Source organism: Saccopteryx bilineata, chromosome 1 (genome assembly GCF_036850765.1).
Source record: "Saccopteryx bilineata isolate mSacBil1 chromosome 1, mSacBil1_pri_phased_curated, whole genome shotgun sequence".
Classification (NCBI taxonomy): Eukaryota; Metazoa; Chordata; class Mammalia; order Chiroptera; family Emballonuridae; genus Saccopteryx; species Saccopteryx bilineata.
Genome location: NC_089490.1, coordinates 203,069,955 through 203,086,335, shown reverse-complemented (window position 1 = coordinate 203,086,335; position 16,381 = coordinate 203,069,955). Strand labels below are relative to the sequence as shown.

Sequence of the window (16,381 nt, the reverse complement as noted above, 5' to 3'; positions counted from 1 at the left end):
GCTGTGGAGTCCACCAGTCTCATGTATAAATGATTGTTTCAGTGATCAAACCTGGTTTACCAAGTAGATTAACTGGAATCTATTGAGTTCATGTTTGAGTTCTTCTATTCTCTGTTCAAGTCGTGTTTGGCTCCCAGACTGTGTTAGTGCTGGGCTTTCTGACTTTCTGTGGCTTATAAGGCCTGGGGGTCTGTTGGCTGCAGGCTCGTCAGGACTGGGCAGCCCTCTCGGCAGGAGCCGGCACAGCAGCAGCCAGTCCGACCTGACCACGTCCAGCAGCAGCTCATCCGGCCTAAGCTTCACCGCCTGCATGTCCGACTTCTCCCTCTACGTGTTCCACCCCTATGGCGCTGGCAAGCAGAAAGCCACCGTCTCCGGCCTCACGTCGGGCTCTACAGGCTTAGGTACACTCTGCACATTTGCCTTTATCAACTCTATAACACTTTCTTTTTAAGTGAGAGGAGGCGAGATAAAGACAGACTCCCACAGGTGCCCCAACCAGGATCCACCCAGCATCCCCTATCTGAGGCCCAAGCTTGCAACTGAGCTATTTTTAGCACCTGAGGTGGAGGCTCAATGGAGTCATCCTCAGCGCCCCAGGGCGATGTGCTCGGATCAGTCAAGCTATGGCTGCAGAAGGAGAAGAGAGAGAGAGAGGGAGGGGGAGAGGAGGAGAACCAGGTGGTTGCTTCTTTTTTGTGCCCTGACTAGGAATCTAACCCAGGACTTCCACACACCGGGTCAACACTCTACCACTGAGCCAACTGGCCAGAGCCAACTGTGTAGCACTTTGCAAGCTTTGGTCTTTTCAGAAGTTGTGACACCTTTAATAATGGATAGAAAGCAAGATCAGAGACTTTAAAATTTTTCCTCTTGGTAATATCTATCCTATCTCTACAAATAAGTAGAAATATGAAGTAATTAAATCAGGTAAATGAATTATACAAGAATTTGAAAACTCAGAATATTTTATAAGTGATATACACAGCATAGTGATTTCTTTGGATATAGGTTTATTTGTATAAGAAATTCTATTCTACATGTAGTAAATTTTAAAATTGTGCGGATCATGTTAATTTAAAATGAGACATTATTATTATTACTGTTAAGTCAGAGAACTTAAGTTTCACTGGCATTTTAAAGTGTAGATTTATCACAAAAATGCTTATTTGTTCATCCTGCTGAAATTTTTGCCTCACTTAAGTTCTTTTTTATTTTTATTTTTTACAGAGACAGAGTCAGAGAGAGGGATAGACAGGGACAGACAGACAGGAACAGAGAGATGAGAAGCATCAATCATTAGTTTTTCGTTGTGCATTCCAACACCTTCATTGTTCATTGATTGCTTTCTCATATGTGTCTTGACTGTGGGCCTTCAGCAGACCAAGTAACCCCTTGCTCGAGCCAGCAACCTTGGGTCCAAGCTGGTGAGCTTTTGCTCAAACCAGATAAGCCCGTGCTCAAGCTGGTGACCTCAGGGTCTCGTACCTGGGTCCTCGGCATCCCAGTCCGACGCTCTATCCACTGCGCCACTGCCTGGTCAGAGACTCACTTAAGTGATTCTAATTGATGTGTTTAATTCCAGTGTTCTGGACAATTTCATGAATTGAGGGTATGTGTTTATGTACACATGTATGTGCGTGTGTTTTTTTAAAGGGAACGTGGATGAAGAACCCACTTCAGTCACTGGGCGAAAAGACTCGCTGAGTATAAACCTTGAGTTTGTGAAAGTGAGTTTGTCTCGGATCAGGCGTTCAGGAGGGGCCTCGTTTTTTGAAAGTCAGTCTATAAACAAGTCTGCAAGCAAAATGGATACCACGCTAATAAATATATCTGGTACTCAATTTTATAGTTTTTTTATCTAAATATTGTTTTCCAGAATTAAATAAGGACCTCCTTTGTAAGTTTTTGGATATTAAATTTATTGAATAATGTTAGGCTCTTAGTAATAAAGGAGAGGAATAACATTTCAGGCTAGTGTACACTCTCAGTCCAAGTAATCAATGTCAGAAATATGATATCTAGATAATACATGGAAATATCACCCAAGGGCTAAAATACGCCTATTTAAATCACTGAAAACTGCTTTTATTCACCCCTCTACCATGAATTGGTAAACTTCCAAATTTTTTATTTGATAGAGGAATGAGTTAAAAATGTTCTACACACATTTAATTTTAAATATTCAAAATCGGTCTGCCAGTAGTTACAAAGCTGGTTATAAAGCTAACAGTACACACATAACGACTCGTATGCCGGGCCAGAGAGCCTGATTCTGGGGCAGCGAGGCCGGGAAAGGTCTCTAAGAGACAGGATGATAGCATCGTCCCCAGAGATAACACGTGTACTACATTGTACACTGTCTGTTGAGAGGATCGATCTGATCTGAGATGCTCCAACCATAAAAGAATGATCAGATTATATATACAGGATAAAGTAACCATCTGTGTGTATACACTTCATTGTATATACATAGACATCCAGATAGTGATATAAAACAAATGGGTATTTTAGAGAGAATTTGTGGCAGCATTAGAGATGTGTGAGGGGCTGTTGAGCTGGACCAAGCAGCAAGGCTGGAGGCCGGGGCTGGGACAGGAATCAAGGGGAAGAGAATCAACTGGCTTGGAGACAGATGGCCTGAGCAGCAGCAGAAAGGACAGGGGGCCTCAGACTTTCAGCCCAGGGGACAGAGGGACAGAGGTCACTGACCTAGGTAGCAAGTAAAGAAGGAAGTGCCCACAGGGCACCTGGGGGAAGGGTGGGGTGTACAGCTGCTTCTGGGCCAGCCAAGGGGCTGCGGCAGGAACAGAGAGCAGGTGTGGAGAGGCAGGCATGCAGGCAGAGCCCCGGTGCTCTGGAGGGGAGGAGCAGGGCAGAAGCAGGTCTGCCTATGCAGGGCCCAGCCGCTGCTCTGCCTGGGGGAGAGCAGGTCCTCCACAGGCCACTTGGCCTGCCGCCGCTCTGAGGACATGTGTATTCCAGCTGCCCCACTCGTTTGCCGTGTTTGAGAAAAGCTGTGTCAAAGTCAGAGGCTGTCCGTGAGACAGACCATTAGAACCTCTCCAAGATGTTCATGACAAGTAGATCGTTCCAGTGTCCCTCACATCAGCGAGCAATGGACTGACCATTAGGATGCTCCCTTTTCCTCATTTGTGGAAGGAATGCAGTATCACTTACTAATCACACTGTGCAACTGATTTTGATATTTCATGAATTGTAACAGTTATAATTCAATTGTGTAGTACCATATTGTATTATACCATGTGAAAATATTAAAGGTTTTGGTTCTGTTCTAACAGATTTTCATTCTTTATGTATCAGCTGTGTGTGATATAGGATCCGCTTCCTTTAAATATGATATGCGTCGACTTAGTGAAATTCTGGCGTTTCCAAGAGCCTGGTATAGGAGAAGTATTGCAAGACGCCTCTTCCTTGGAGACCAAACTATCAATTTGCCAAGTAAGCATGTTATGTGATAGACTGTGCTTAATTAGATTCTTTAAATTTTGGCTGCATTTGTAACAGCCTCACGATTGGTAACACAAGCCGTGTCTTACTGGGTAAGCAGTACTGTGCAGTTCACTCCCTTGTTCAGCAAGTGTCTCCCAAGCCCTCCACTGACCCTGGGCGGTGGGCACAGGCGTGGGCTCATAGGCAAGCCTGCTCAGAAGTCCCATTCAGCTGACTTTTCCTCTGTAATCTTGTACAATCTGGAAATGCAGAAACACATTTAAGCAGTTAGGGTAATCCTAGTGAGGAAGGCATGGGAAGTGGAGGCTGTTGGGGGGTGTGGGGACTGCTGCAGGATTATGGCATGTAGGGGAGGCCTGTTGGTGTGATGCAGTACAGGATGGACGGGACCCGGCCCTCCTCAGGGCTTCTGTGGGAAATACACTAGCCAGCAGGGATGCCCTGTGCCAACTGCAGCTTCTGCACGCTTGTCCCATAGAGAACTAGAACTAGTCCTGTGACTAGCCGTGAAAGAGTGGCAGACTGTTACTTTCTAACATGCTGATTTTATCATTGAGTGGTTCTGATTCTGTTGACTGCGGTTATTTTCTTCTAGCGTCCGGCCCCGGCACGCCTGACTCCATCGAAGGGGCCAGCCAGCATCTGTCCCCGGAATCATCGCGGAAGGCTTACTGCCGGACCTGGGAGCAGCCCAGTCAGTCGGCCTCCTTCACCCACATGCCACAGTCACCCAATGTGTTCAGCGAGCACATGACCAACAGCACCATGTCCCCTGGGGCGGCAGCGCAGAGCCTCAAGTCACCGGCCTCCGTAAGGTCCAGGAGTGTGTCCGACTCTTCAGTGCCCCGCAGAGGTAACTCTGCTTTCTCCCTCACCAGGAGCCCTGCAGTGCTCCAAGACAAAACTCTCAGTTATGCCTGGAAGAGGGTTGGGGGGACCCCAAAGCCAACAGCAGACCCTCCAGGGGCTCTGCCGGCAGGAGAGGCAGCAGGACCGGCACAAGAGCAGGCATATTGTTAGCGTTGTTCCACAGGGGACAATTTTTAGTTCTAGTTTTGAATTACAGGGGATATAGCGGCTTATTTTGTATTGCTCTCAAGTATGCAGCATAGTGGTTAGAAAGTCCTGTACTTTACAAAGTGGTCCCCAATATTTCCAGTCGCCACCCAGCCCCTTACGTAGTTCTTACAGTGTGACTGACCATAGTCCCCATGCTGTACTTGACATCCGTAGCTACCATTCTGTGCTTCTCAGTGGTACAGTTATCTTTAGAAATAGAACAAACCTACAATGTTGTTCAGGTTGTTTGCTACCAAAAAGTTAAGCTTTGTATTCGTTCATTCTTTTATTCACCTTGTGGTTTTTGAACTCATGTACTCAGCACTACTTGTGTCTGAACATATAACAGTGAGGGACGTAGTTCATGTCACAAGGTAAGGTTAAAGTGTAGGAAGCAGATGGAGGAGTCACAATGTGGGTGCCTCCGGGAGACGAGACAGATACACAGCAGCCTCTGCCGCAGCCCGGGCCCTGCCTTCCGGCCCTGCTTGCCTGTAGGAGGCTGGGGTCTCCTCCTTTGTTGAGAAAAGCCCAGGGCAAAGAGCGGTCCTTCCTGCATATCCCATGCACACAGAATTTTCTGCGTGTGAAACAGAGCTCCTACAGAACTTCAGAGGCTCTCAGCGGTGCGGCTGCCAGCACCTACTCCCCGGCCAGTCAGTGGGAACTTTGTAGAAGCCGTGTGACAGCTGCTTAGTGTTAGGCTTCAGAGCAAGGATATCATATCATATTTTCAGTTAAGGGTATAGTGATGAGTGGTTTTGCTTTGTAATCATGGAGCATCTATGTGAATAAATGTGCACTGGATTTTTCTATTTTCAGATTCACTTTCAAAAACATCAACTCCCTTTAACAAATCCAACAAAGCAAGTCAACAAGGGACCCCGTGGGAAACACTTGTGGTGTTTGCCATCAACTTGAAGCAACTAAACGTGCAAATGAATATGAGTAATGTAATGGGGAATACAACGTAAGCGACTCAGATACAAAGAAAATATAGTTAATCATTAGTTTTAATTCTTCCTATTTATTGTAGTAAAGCAGTTCAAAACTTTTTTTAATGCTGAAGTGTTTGAGGCAGTAAAAATAAATAGAAGATGTAAAATTGCTATATCCTGTAAATGGCTTAATCTAATCCTAAAGATACTATAAAACAACATGAAATATATGTTCTCAAAAGAGAAAAAATTATAAGTAAAATGGCATAATTTTCTAGCTGAGCAAAAAGCCTCGTCATAAATGTTAATATTTAAACATTTACTGATTTTCATAATAAAGATTTTTTTAAAAACCTTTTAAATCATCTCTTAATTCATGACACTGGAAGCCATGTCTAATTAATAACCTTTTTCTTTGTTTCAGTTGGACAACGAGTGGTTTGAAGAGCCAGGGCCGCCTGTCAGTAGGAAGTAACCGTGACAGAGAAATCAGCATGTCCGTGGGGCTGGGAAGGTCCCAGTTAGATTCTAAGGGCGGAGTCGTTGGAGGGACCATAGACGTCAACGCTCTGGAGATGGTCGGTATGTTGAAATGTTACAGTTGATATATTAAAAAGGAGTTCTTTTCACCATTAGGCATTTCTGTGAACAATAATTACCATTTCTGTTTTAGCTCATATTTCTGAGCATCCAAATCAGCAACCCAGCCACAAAATCCAGATCACAATGGGCTCGACAGAAGCCCGCGTTGACTACATGGGCTCCAGCATCCTCATGGGCATCTTCAGTAACGCCGACCTCAGGCTGCAGGATGAGTGGAAGGTGAACCTGTACAGCGCCCCAGACTCGAGCACAACTGACAAGAGGTACCGGTGGCCACGCCCTTGACCCTCACGTGGCTGCTTTTAGCATATTTTGTCACCCAGGGAGAAGGCACAGACAGGTCATCTTCTTGGAACGTGACTCCGTATTACGCAGTTAGTGTGAATGAAGAAGTGAGGTGGGGAGGAGAATTTCCTTGTACTTTTCAACTGTCTCCTATGAGATCTATGTTAAGGACTCTGTTTTATGTTCTAGTGAAATTTTTGTCCACGGAGATTTGAAGTGGGACATTTTCCAAGTGATGATATCAAGGTCGACCACGCCAGACCTGATCAAAATAGGGATGAAGCTGCAGGAGTTCTTCACACAGCAGTTCGACACCAGCAAGCGGGCGCTGTCCACCTGGGGGCCAGTCCCTTACTTGCCACCTAAGACGACGGCCAACAACCTCGAGAAGAGTTCCCAAGAGCAGCGTAAGAATGAGAGGGGGCCTGCGTGTCTTCTCTTGCAAGAAATGCATCACAGCCTTCATTTAAAGTAACAGTGCGTGGCCCCCACTGACCCAGCAACTGCAGGCTCTCTTGGGGTGCTCAGCAGCCTGCCTGAGTGCTGCCGCCGGCAGGTTTCTGCCCACCGCAGCCGGGGTCCCTTTCCCGCCCCCCCCCACACACACACACACTGCAGTCCTGAGCACTGGTTATGACAATGCCACGCTTTAGGGCGTTGTCATAACCAGTGACATCTGAGCAGGAATTTATCAGTTGTGTCACACTAGGCAGGTGATTGCTGTCACTCAGTACCTCGGTCAGCAGGTATTTACCCAGCTGTCTGCTGTCCTTGCAGTGCTGGATGCCGCGCACCATCGCCACTGGCCCGGAGTGCTGAAGGTGGTTTCCGGGTGCCATATATCGCTGTTCCAGGTCCCGTTACCAGAGGATGGGATGCAGTTTGGAGGATCAATGAGCTTGCATGGAAATCACATGACACTAGCTTGTTTTCATGGTCCAAATTTCCGTTCAAAATCCTGGGCCCTTTTTCACTTGGAAGAACCCAACATTGCTTTTTGGACCGAAGCTCAGAAAATCTGGGAAGACGGTAAGTGGCCTCAATTCAAGCTTTTCTTCTTTTCTGTCCTGATGCGGTTCCATGCCCATGGCAGTGATTTTTCTTTCTTTTTTTTATGTTTTTCTGAAGCTGGAAACAGGGAGAGACAGTCAGACAGACTCCCACATGCGCCCGACCAGGATCCACTCGGCACGCCCAACAGGGGGTGATGCTCTGCCCACCAGGGGGCGATGCTCTGCCCCTCAGGGGCATCGCTCTTTTGCGACCAGAGCCACTCTAGCGCCTGGGGCAGAGGCCAAGGAGCCATCCCCAGCGCCCGGGCCATCTTTGCTCCAATGGAGCCTCGGCTGCGGGAGGGGAAGAGAGAGACAGAGAGAAAGGAGATAGGGAGGGGTGGAGAAGCAGATGGGCGCTTCTCCTGTATGCCCTGGCCGGGAATCGAACCCGGGACCTCTGCACGCCAGGCCGACGCTCTACTGCTGAGCCAACCGGCCAGGGCCCAGCGATTTTTCTTGTTCGTGTCTCTTGTCAGTTTTTTCTTAAAATCCTTCTGAAGTCCATCTCTACTTGGCATGATGTGCCTGGCATGTCAGAGTTCACTGTCAATGAGCCGACATCTGTGGACATGGTCAGGGACTTCCTTCTGAATGTGCCACCTACTCTTTCTTGTTCAGGCAATTAAAGTATCGGCCGCCATTCCTGGCCGTCATCTGTGTGACATCAGTTGTTGCCCATATTCTTATAGAAATGTGCCCGGGAGAGACGCGGTGCCAGGGGCAGGAGGCGACCTGCCAGTTCAGACTACACCATCAGACTTGGAGGTAGTCTGACTCTGCCTCTGCTGTATTCACAGCAGTGAACCCAGCTCTTTCCGGCTCTCACTTCCTCCTCAGCAATTTCTCGATGGCAAAAAATGGCTGATGCTCTTCATCGTCCTGGAGATAAATCCAGTCATAACTAAGAGAGAAGAATTACTTGTAATTTATTTTTTACCCATTTTCACAACCCTCTCTATGACGCAGCAAAATCTGCCGCTCCAAGGCCACAGCTGTTTTCGCATCTACATATAGTCTGTTGTATTAAGAAACTTTTTTATTTTCCTCTAGGCTCTAGTGATCATTCTACATATATCGTACAAACACTGGATTTTCATCTGGGCCATAATACCATGGTTACCAAACCGTGTGGCGCTTTAGAAAGTCCTATGGCAACAATAACCAAGATCACGAGGCGTCGCCATGAAAACCCACCCCATGGAGTAGCGAGTGTGAAAGAATGGTTCCACTACGTTACAGCCACAAGAAATGAAGGTGAAAAGTTTGATGTTTTAGGAAATATATATATTTTTTTCTATTTTGAGCTCAGCTGACTGTTTAGAATTTAAGGAGAGGGAGAATTTTCATTTCTTCAGTTAAACAAGTTTCATTCTCATACTGACATGAATAACAATATTAGTACATCATTTCACTATCCTGGTAATGCAACATCTCATAGACTTAAATTATTATGGATGTAACTGAAAACATTCAAAATAAAATTGGCTTAAATAAGTGAAATTAAGTTCATGGTAACTGGAAAAAGATTTTTGTACTAATGCTGATTGGAGGTTTGGGGAAATGATTGTACAACTAGGTAATAGAACGCCACAAACTTAAGGTCTAGATGGATGAAAAAAGTAAAACTAAATATTAGTCCCATGAAGTCTCAGAAGTTTAAAGAGAATGGATTTGACGAGTGTTTTCATTTAATTAGATTCACCAGTCTTATAATGTTATGGTCATGAACACTTTTATTTTTTGGTTGTTTTGCGTTCAAGTTGACAGTACTGTTTTTACCAGTCATTTTATTTGCATTGGAAAACTGACTGGATTGAGACATGTTAAGACTTGAATGTTTTATTTAAAGGTGACTTTTCAAAATGGAAAAGAATATGGCTTGGGCCCTGTGGGAAACAGGTACTATGGAATAGGCAACCCAAGGGATTCAAGGCTGTTCTGAGAACAAAGGAGTTAGATAAGGAAGCAAACTAGAAGAGAAATAGTCAATGTATGCAGAACTCTGAGATTAATGAAACTCTTAAATTCAGACACGAATTCAGTTGAGAATAACATTCATTTTAAAGTCAACAAACAAAAACCAAAATGGATTGGATTTATCCAAAATCATGTAATAAAGGTTCAGTCTTGAGAATAGTGGTATGAATCACTATTTATATATGTGTATATATATAAGTAAAAATCACTATATATGGTATATTAACATATATCCCTATATTTATATAAATATATCTATACCCCTAGCTATATAGAGAGAGAAATAACTATTCTCAAGACCACAATGTTATATGGCTTTATTTTTTCAAATGTGAGTTTATTTCCCAACTTTTGAAATAAAAGTCCTTGTATCATAGTGTCATAAAAGCTATAGGTTCATCAGTGCCTACTGAATTAATTTGATTCTTATTGTCTTTATCACTATGCATGTAGAGCTAAACCTACTTCGTAACGTTGATGCTAATAACAGTGAGAATAGCGCTACAGTGAAGAATTCCAGTTTGCTGAGTGGATTCCGAGGAGGCTCTAGCTACAATCATGAAACAGAGACTATCTTTGCATTACCAAGGATGCAGCTTGACTTTAAATCCATTCATGTTCAAGAACCACAAGAGCCTTCACTACAGGGTATGTAGAAAAACAACCCTCAGTTTCTAAAGTTACTACAAAAACTCTTTTCCCACAGGTTATTTGTGTAATTATTAATATAATCTGATGAAATTGATTTCCTGGGTCAAATTGATTGATTTTTCTTACCAGCCATATAACCCTATAGCAAGTTATTTAATCCAGTGATTTTCAACCCTTTTACGATTGGGTCCAGTGAAAATAGGGGAATTATTTTGGGGACCGCTATGGCTTGGGGACCCTGAGCATTGAATTTGACTAAGATCGTTGGATCTGTAATCTTCGTACAACATCAGGGTAGTTAACTCTTTCACAGACCAGCACAAAATATCTGATGGACTGGTCAGCGGACCAGCAGTTGAAAAACACTGATTTAGTCCACTTGTACCTTTTTCTCTTCAGTAAAATGGAGGATAATAATACATAGGACTTTATTCATGGGGTTTTGATGAGGAATGAATGGCATATACTTTAAAGTGCTTAGTAAACTCTCGTCACTCTGTAAATAACATAAAGAGGCTACTCATTTCTCTACTGTTGCATTTAAGTGGATGTAGATCCCTTCCTGACAGGAAGAGAAGGGGACTTACTGTTTCATGAACTCTTCACTATGGGAGAGCTTTGCCCCTGCAGATGCCAACCTGAAGCCCAAGGTGGAGTGCAGTGTGGTGACGGAGTTCACTGACCACATCTGCGTGACGATGGACGCAGAGCTTATCATGTTCCTCCACGACTTGGTGTCCGCTTACCTTAAAGAGAAGGAGAAAGGTGGGGGCACGTTCTTGGGGGGGGGGTTCCTTCCCAGCTTCAGGGGAGGCAGCCGTCCACTATTCAGGGTATTTTTATGGACTAATGATGAGGAGACTGTGTCTCCTTCCTCTATGCATTGCAAATAGCAATAAAATAATGAAATAACTATAAATAATCTATTACTAAAACTGTGCAACAGACTGAGTATCTGCTGGCACACATGACACTAACCATGCCTCACACTGAATGGCATGTTACACCTCACAGAATGTTTCCATGTGTGTATGGACACCGTGAGGAAGGCCTTGTAGGGGATTCTCACAAAGAAGAAAAGAAAACCTCTAAGGAAATATCACTAGTCAAGTGAAATGACTAAGAAACAACTACATGGTAAAGTAGCATGTCACCTATCATTTATAATCACCAACTGAGAAAGACTTCATCTTTTATAAATCATTGGAGTGCTCAACAGTGAAAAGGCTGCTACATAAACAGCTTCTAAGTTAGTGCCACTGTTCAAATATATACATATGTATATATAGCCAGTAACATACTAAAGTCATTGAGTTGTACACATTGAAGGAATAAATTATATCTCAATAAAGGTATTAAAATAAGACAGCACCCACAGCTATTCTGCAGGAAACCTACAGCTGACAATTTCAGTGCCATATGCCTACCATCAAATAAATCGCAGCATTTTTTCACCTTTAGTTTTGGGCCCACAAATATGTGTAAAACATATGCTTTTACTCAAGAATAAATGAGGACGTTATTTCCTTTTTTGTGTGTGTGTGAGAAAAGAGATAGGAAAGGAGAGAGATGAGAAGCATCAACTCATAGTTGCATCACTTTAGTTGTTCATTGCTTCTCATATATGCCTTGACCCGGGGGCTCCAGCCAAGCCAGTGACTGTGGGCTTCAAGCCAGTGACCATGAGATAGTGTCTCTGATCTCATGCTCAAGCTGGCAACCCTGCGCTCAAGCTGGATGAGCCTTCACTCAAACCAGTGACCTTCGGGTTTCAAACCTGGGACTTCAGCATCCCAGTTCAACACTATCCACTGCACAACCACCGGTCAGGCAGACGTTATTTCTAATTGTAAGAATAATGCAATAAACTATGACATTGTCTTTCTTTAAGCAATATCAATTATTGACACTTATTTATGGCTTATTTAAAAATATTACTTTTTAAGAAATGTAATTAAATTAGTCTGGCCAGTTGATAAATAAAATGATAAAATGGAGCCAATTATTCTGTTTGTATGATTTAAAATAAGCTTGTAAGATACGTATTTGCAATATTAACCTATTATTTTCATTATAGCCATTTTTCCACCTCGGATTTTATCTACTCGACCAGGACAGAAAAGTCCAATTATTATACATGATGAAAATTCCTCTGACAAAGACAGAGAAGATAGCATTACTTATACCACTGTGGACTGGAGAGATTTTATGTGCAACACATGGCATCTAGAACCCACTCTTAGGTAAGCGGTGGGTGTATATATCTACCTATATTCTATGGGATCAGTAGGTAAAAAAGTTTATAGATTATGTATTAGGTTATTAAATGCTTTTTACCAATATATATATTTGGCAGTTAGCTGGTTGTAACCTCACTGGTAATGTCTGACGCTACTTTTCCAGTTTCTTTCTGCCTTTGCAAGTGTTCTGGGCTAGGCAGAAGCCCAGACGCTGAGAGTAGCTCCGCGCCGGTTAGCTGTCCATTGTGTGACATCTGTCATTTAACCACTAAAATGGGCGAGTAACTCCACTTCCATAATGGCTATTATTTTTGCACTGTCTCTGCAAGATGTTACTTACAGGTGCATCAGATAGCTACAGTAAACTTCTGTTTTAGTTTGGGAAGATGCAGTAGGAGTCAAACATCTTTGAGGAAAATCACAATTTCCCACATACGTCATGACAGTGTAACAGAACGGATTGTGCTGCATTGTCTCTTTGTCTGTGGAGGAAGCCATGTGCAACCCCCCTGAAATGTCAAGTTGATGGCAATAAGTGATGAGACTCAGGCGCCTTCCCTGAGTCGTGTTCTGTGAGGGCTGGGAGCCCAGTTACATCAACTGGATTCCTATCAAAATTTCAAAAGTATTTTGTAATTGTAATTATTTTTATAATTGCTGCTATAGCCAGCAGTGCTGCCTTTGTATGTCCTTATTTGTGATTAATACTCACAACCTTCCTATTACTTTTCCTTTTCCTCTCATCTGCTTTGTTAATCATTTATCACTGTCTGACTCATGGAATAACACTCTTAAAAAGTCCTTCACACTCAACGCTGCAGAATGATACAGATTTCATTGATATAAAGTTACTATTCCGACATATACCAAAATAATCCCATACTAACAAGAGCTCTGTTATACAGCGGACTCCTGCAGAAGCAGAAAGTGACTGTTTTAGTAATTTGTTTTCAGTGAAATTTGTTGTAAATAACTCAACAAAACACTTGGGTATTACATGAGCACATGAGAAATATTAACAGTGTCAATACTCAGGAACAATCTGAAAATATTGCAAAGGTCCTAAATACAGAAAACTATTTAGAAAATCTGCTTTGTACTTATTTATTTAAATAAATATAATTGACTACTTAAATCATCCCTTAATGTCAATATAATGAAACCATTTTCCCATAGGCTAATTGATATGAAAAAGAGTTAAGTTCCTATAACATTATAAAGAAATGATATTGTTCAAGGACTTTTGTATCTTTTAAAATGAGCATAAGATAGTTAAATTTGCCATAAATATATTCCTTCCTTTTTAGCAAGCTACCACGAGACTAAATATGGTGTAGTGTTGGATAGCATGGTAAGAGCAGTGGCTCTAAGCCCTGCTTACTAGGCTAAGTAATCTTGCCCAGATATCCTATAACCCCTTTCTGCCTCAGTTGCCTCATTAGAAAAATTTAGAAAATGGTATTACCTACCTTGTATGGTTAACAATGGTTAACTAAGTTAATTAACATAAATGCTTCTGTTAAGAGTTTTAGCAGATCAATGCTTAATACTGCCTTTTTCCTAACTGAAATAGTGGGAGAGAGGCAGCTGGAAATCAAATATGACATTTTTAATACTGGTAATGCTGAGAACAGACAATGTGCTTTGGATGGCTAGCAAGAAGCTTCCTCCACGGAGTCCAGGTGGACTTTCCCACAGGTCTCTGCATTGCAGAACTCACAGGGGGCCTGGGTGGAGTCGTGCAGTCAGCACACTGGACTGACCTAGCCACAGGCAGCCATGAACAGTCTTGGGCTTAACTGTTTAGTGGCCTGTCCTTGAAAAACCTATGGCATAAACGAACAGACCGAAATGAATGTTTCTCCACTAATTTTCCAATCAGATAAACCATCAGTAAGGAGGCAGATGAAGGAGTGTTTCACTGATGGCTGCTCCTCTATATGGAAAGAAAGACCAAGGAGAAAATGGTTCTTCCTTTGAACGTGTTTAGCACGTAGCAGATACTCTGTATATTTTATCCGTTTCCCCCCACATACTTGTCCTCTTATGTTTTTCAGCTTTATTGAGGTGTAACTGACAAAACGGAAAGATATTTTAACAGTATGATATCCTGACTTGATATACGTATAACTTGTGAAAGGATTTCCCTCACCAAGTTCATTAACATCTTTCAGAATGAACTAAATGTCCTTTAAATGTTTAAGATAACTGTGTAGCTTTAGACTTAAAAAAATCAGAATGAAATTTACTAAACTCCATTACTGGGTATAGGCATAGCAAGGATACTCATACACATTTTTAAATGCTGTTACAGTGAATACAGGAATTGTAGGTTAGATTATTCAAATGCCCTACTGAAAATATTTTATCTTGAACACATTATGGAGTGAGCTTCTTGAACTTACCTTCAGGACTATGCTGGGATTCTGTACTCCTAATTATTATTTATAATTATTTTAGATTAATTTCTTGGACTGGAAGAAAGATTGATCCAGTTGGCGTTGATTATATTCTTCAAAAATTGGGCTTTCATCATGCCAGAACTACTATTCCTAAATGGCTTCAAAGAGGAGTCATGGATCCACTGGACAAGGTTCTGTCAGTTCTTATTAAAAAACTCGGTACTGCACTACAGGATGAAAAGGAGAAGAAAGGAAAGGAAAAAGAAGAACATTAAAAAAGTAACTTGATCTGTGAACAAATTAGGATTGTGTCCATTAAGTTTTATTACACTGGAGGAGTTTTATTTTGTATATTAAAATTATTTAAAATATAACTTTAATATCATTCTGATTTTGTGGCCATTATATTGAAGGTTTGTAAGTTAACCTGTTTGTTTTGGTTCCACCATCTGTATACAGTGAAGTATTGCATGATAATGTAAATTTTATGAAAAACTTGATTAAAATATACACATCTACTCAGTAGAGTTTATAATTCTATCAGTGCAATATGTTTCCTGCATCTTAAAATACTTTCAGAATAACTGAATTTCCTGTTATTGGCCATACTTTTAGGAAAAAAATCTTGTTCATAATGTGATTTTTTTGATTAATTGCTTTGTCTTTTTTTTAAATGTAGACTTGTATAAATATCTATTTGTACATAGTTTGAGTAATTGTGATATGATTAAATACCACTAAAATATTGTTTGTAACTATTGTAATAAAGTCACAATTGGTTTTAGTCTGTAGTTGTTTTATGTTATTTTTTCCTTGGATAGCTTATTTTTAAAATTAATCAATGCCCACCCTGTATCAGTTATTAAATATTTTCATAGAATACTTATAAAAATTAAATCTGTATAAAAATTAGCTCAAGGACCATGTAATCAGGGAGGCATGGCAGACATTTCAGAAATATTAGGTATTGTTCTATTTCTTAAGTTAGTGGTGAACACACACAGCTGTTTTATAGTATATTCTTTATGTATGTGTTTTTAGGTATTATTTTGTGCATATGTGTTGGCCAGGACGTGGAGAAAAGGAAATACTTGTGCACTGTTGGTGGGAATGTAAACTGGTTCAACCATTATGGAAAACAGGGTGGAGGGTGTTCAAATTATTAAAAATAGAACTACCATATGATCTAGCAATTCTACTTCTGAGAAGTTATCCTAAGTAAATGCAAAAACTACCTTGAGAAGACATATGAACCCCATGATCACTGCAGCATTATTTCCAACAGCCAAAATATGGAACAAGCTAAATGTCCAATCGTGTAAATGGATAAAGAAGATGTGTGTACATATATAATTCTATATATTATATATATGCAGTGGAATATTAGTCATCCATATGAGAAAGGAATTCTTGCCATTTGTGACAACATTGGATGGACCTTGTGAGTATTATGCTAGGGGAATAAATCAGACAAATATAAATACCAAATGATCTCAGTTATAAGTGGAATTAAAAAAATGAACTCAAAGATACAGAGAACAGATTGATGGTTGCCAGGGGCAAGAGGTGGGTGTGTGGGTCAAAAGGTACACATTTCCAGACATAAATTAAGCCCTGAGATATAATGTGCAGCATTACATAATGACATAATGATCCTGCATTGTATATTTATAAGTTGGTAAAAGAGTAGATCTTAG

At 41.6% G+C, this 16,381-nt stretch overlaps 1 protein-coding gene across 9 annotated transcripts in view; it reads left to right on the top strand.

Moving 5' to 3' along the window:
* BLTP1 (bridge-like lipid transfer protein family member 1) overlaps positions 1-15,288 on the top strand; it is a 143,718-nt gene extending 128,430 nt beyond the window's left edge. For all 9 annotated transcript variants that reach the window (XM_066233732.1, XM_066233805.1, XM_066233743.1 and 6 more), the window contains 14 exons: positions 204-404; positions 1,657-1,836; positions 3,325-3,462; positions 4,070-4,327; positions 5,356-5,503; positions 5,896-6,053; positions 6,145-6,337; positions 6,549-6,766; positions 7,137-7,388; positions 8,465-8,668; positions 9,845-10,039; positions 10,673-10,807; positions 12,120-12,285; positions 14,743-15,288. In XM_066233732.1, the coding sequence (XP_066089829.1) occupies positions 204-404; positions 1,657-1,836; positions 3,325-3,462; positions 4,070-4,327; positions 5,356-5,503; positions 5,896-6,053; positions 6,145-6,337; positions 6,549-6,766; positions 7,137-7,388; positions 8,465-8,668; positions 9,845-10,039; positions 10,673-10,807; positions 12,120-12,285; positions 14,743-14,959 (2,663 nt within the window). In that variant the 3' untranslated portion in view covers positions 14,960-15,288. The remainder of the gene's footprint in view (positions 1-203; positions 405-1,656; positions 1,837-3,324; positions 3,463-4,069; positions 4,328-5,355; positions 5,504-5,895; positions 6,054-6,144; positions 6,338-6,548; positions 6,767-7,136; positions 7,389-8,464; positions 8,669-9,844; positions 10,040-10,672; positions 10,808-12,119; positions 12,286-14,742) is intronic.
* The last annotated feature ends 1,093 nt before the right edge of the window (positions 15,289-16,381 follow it).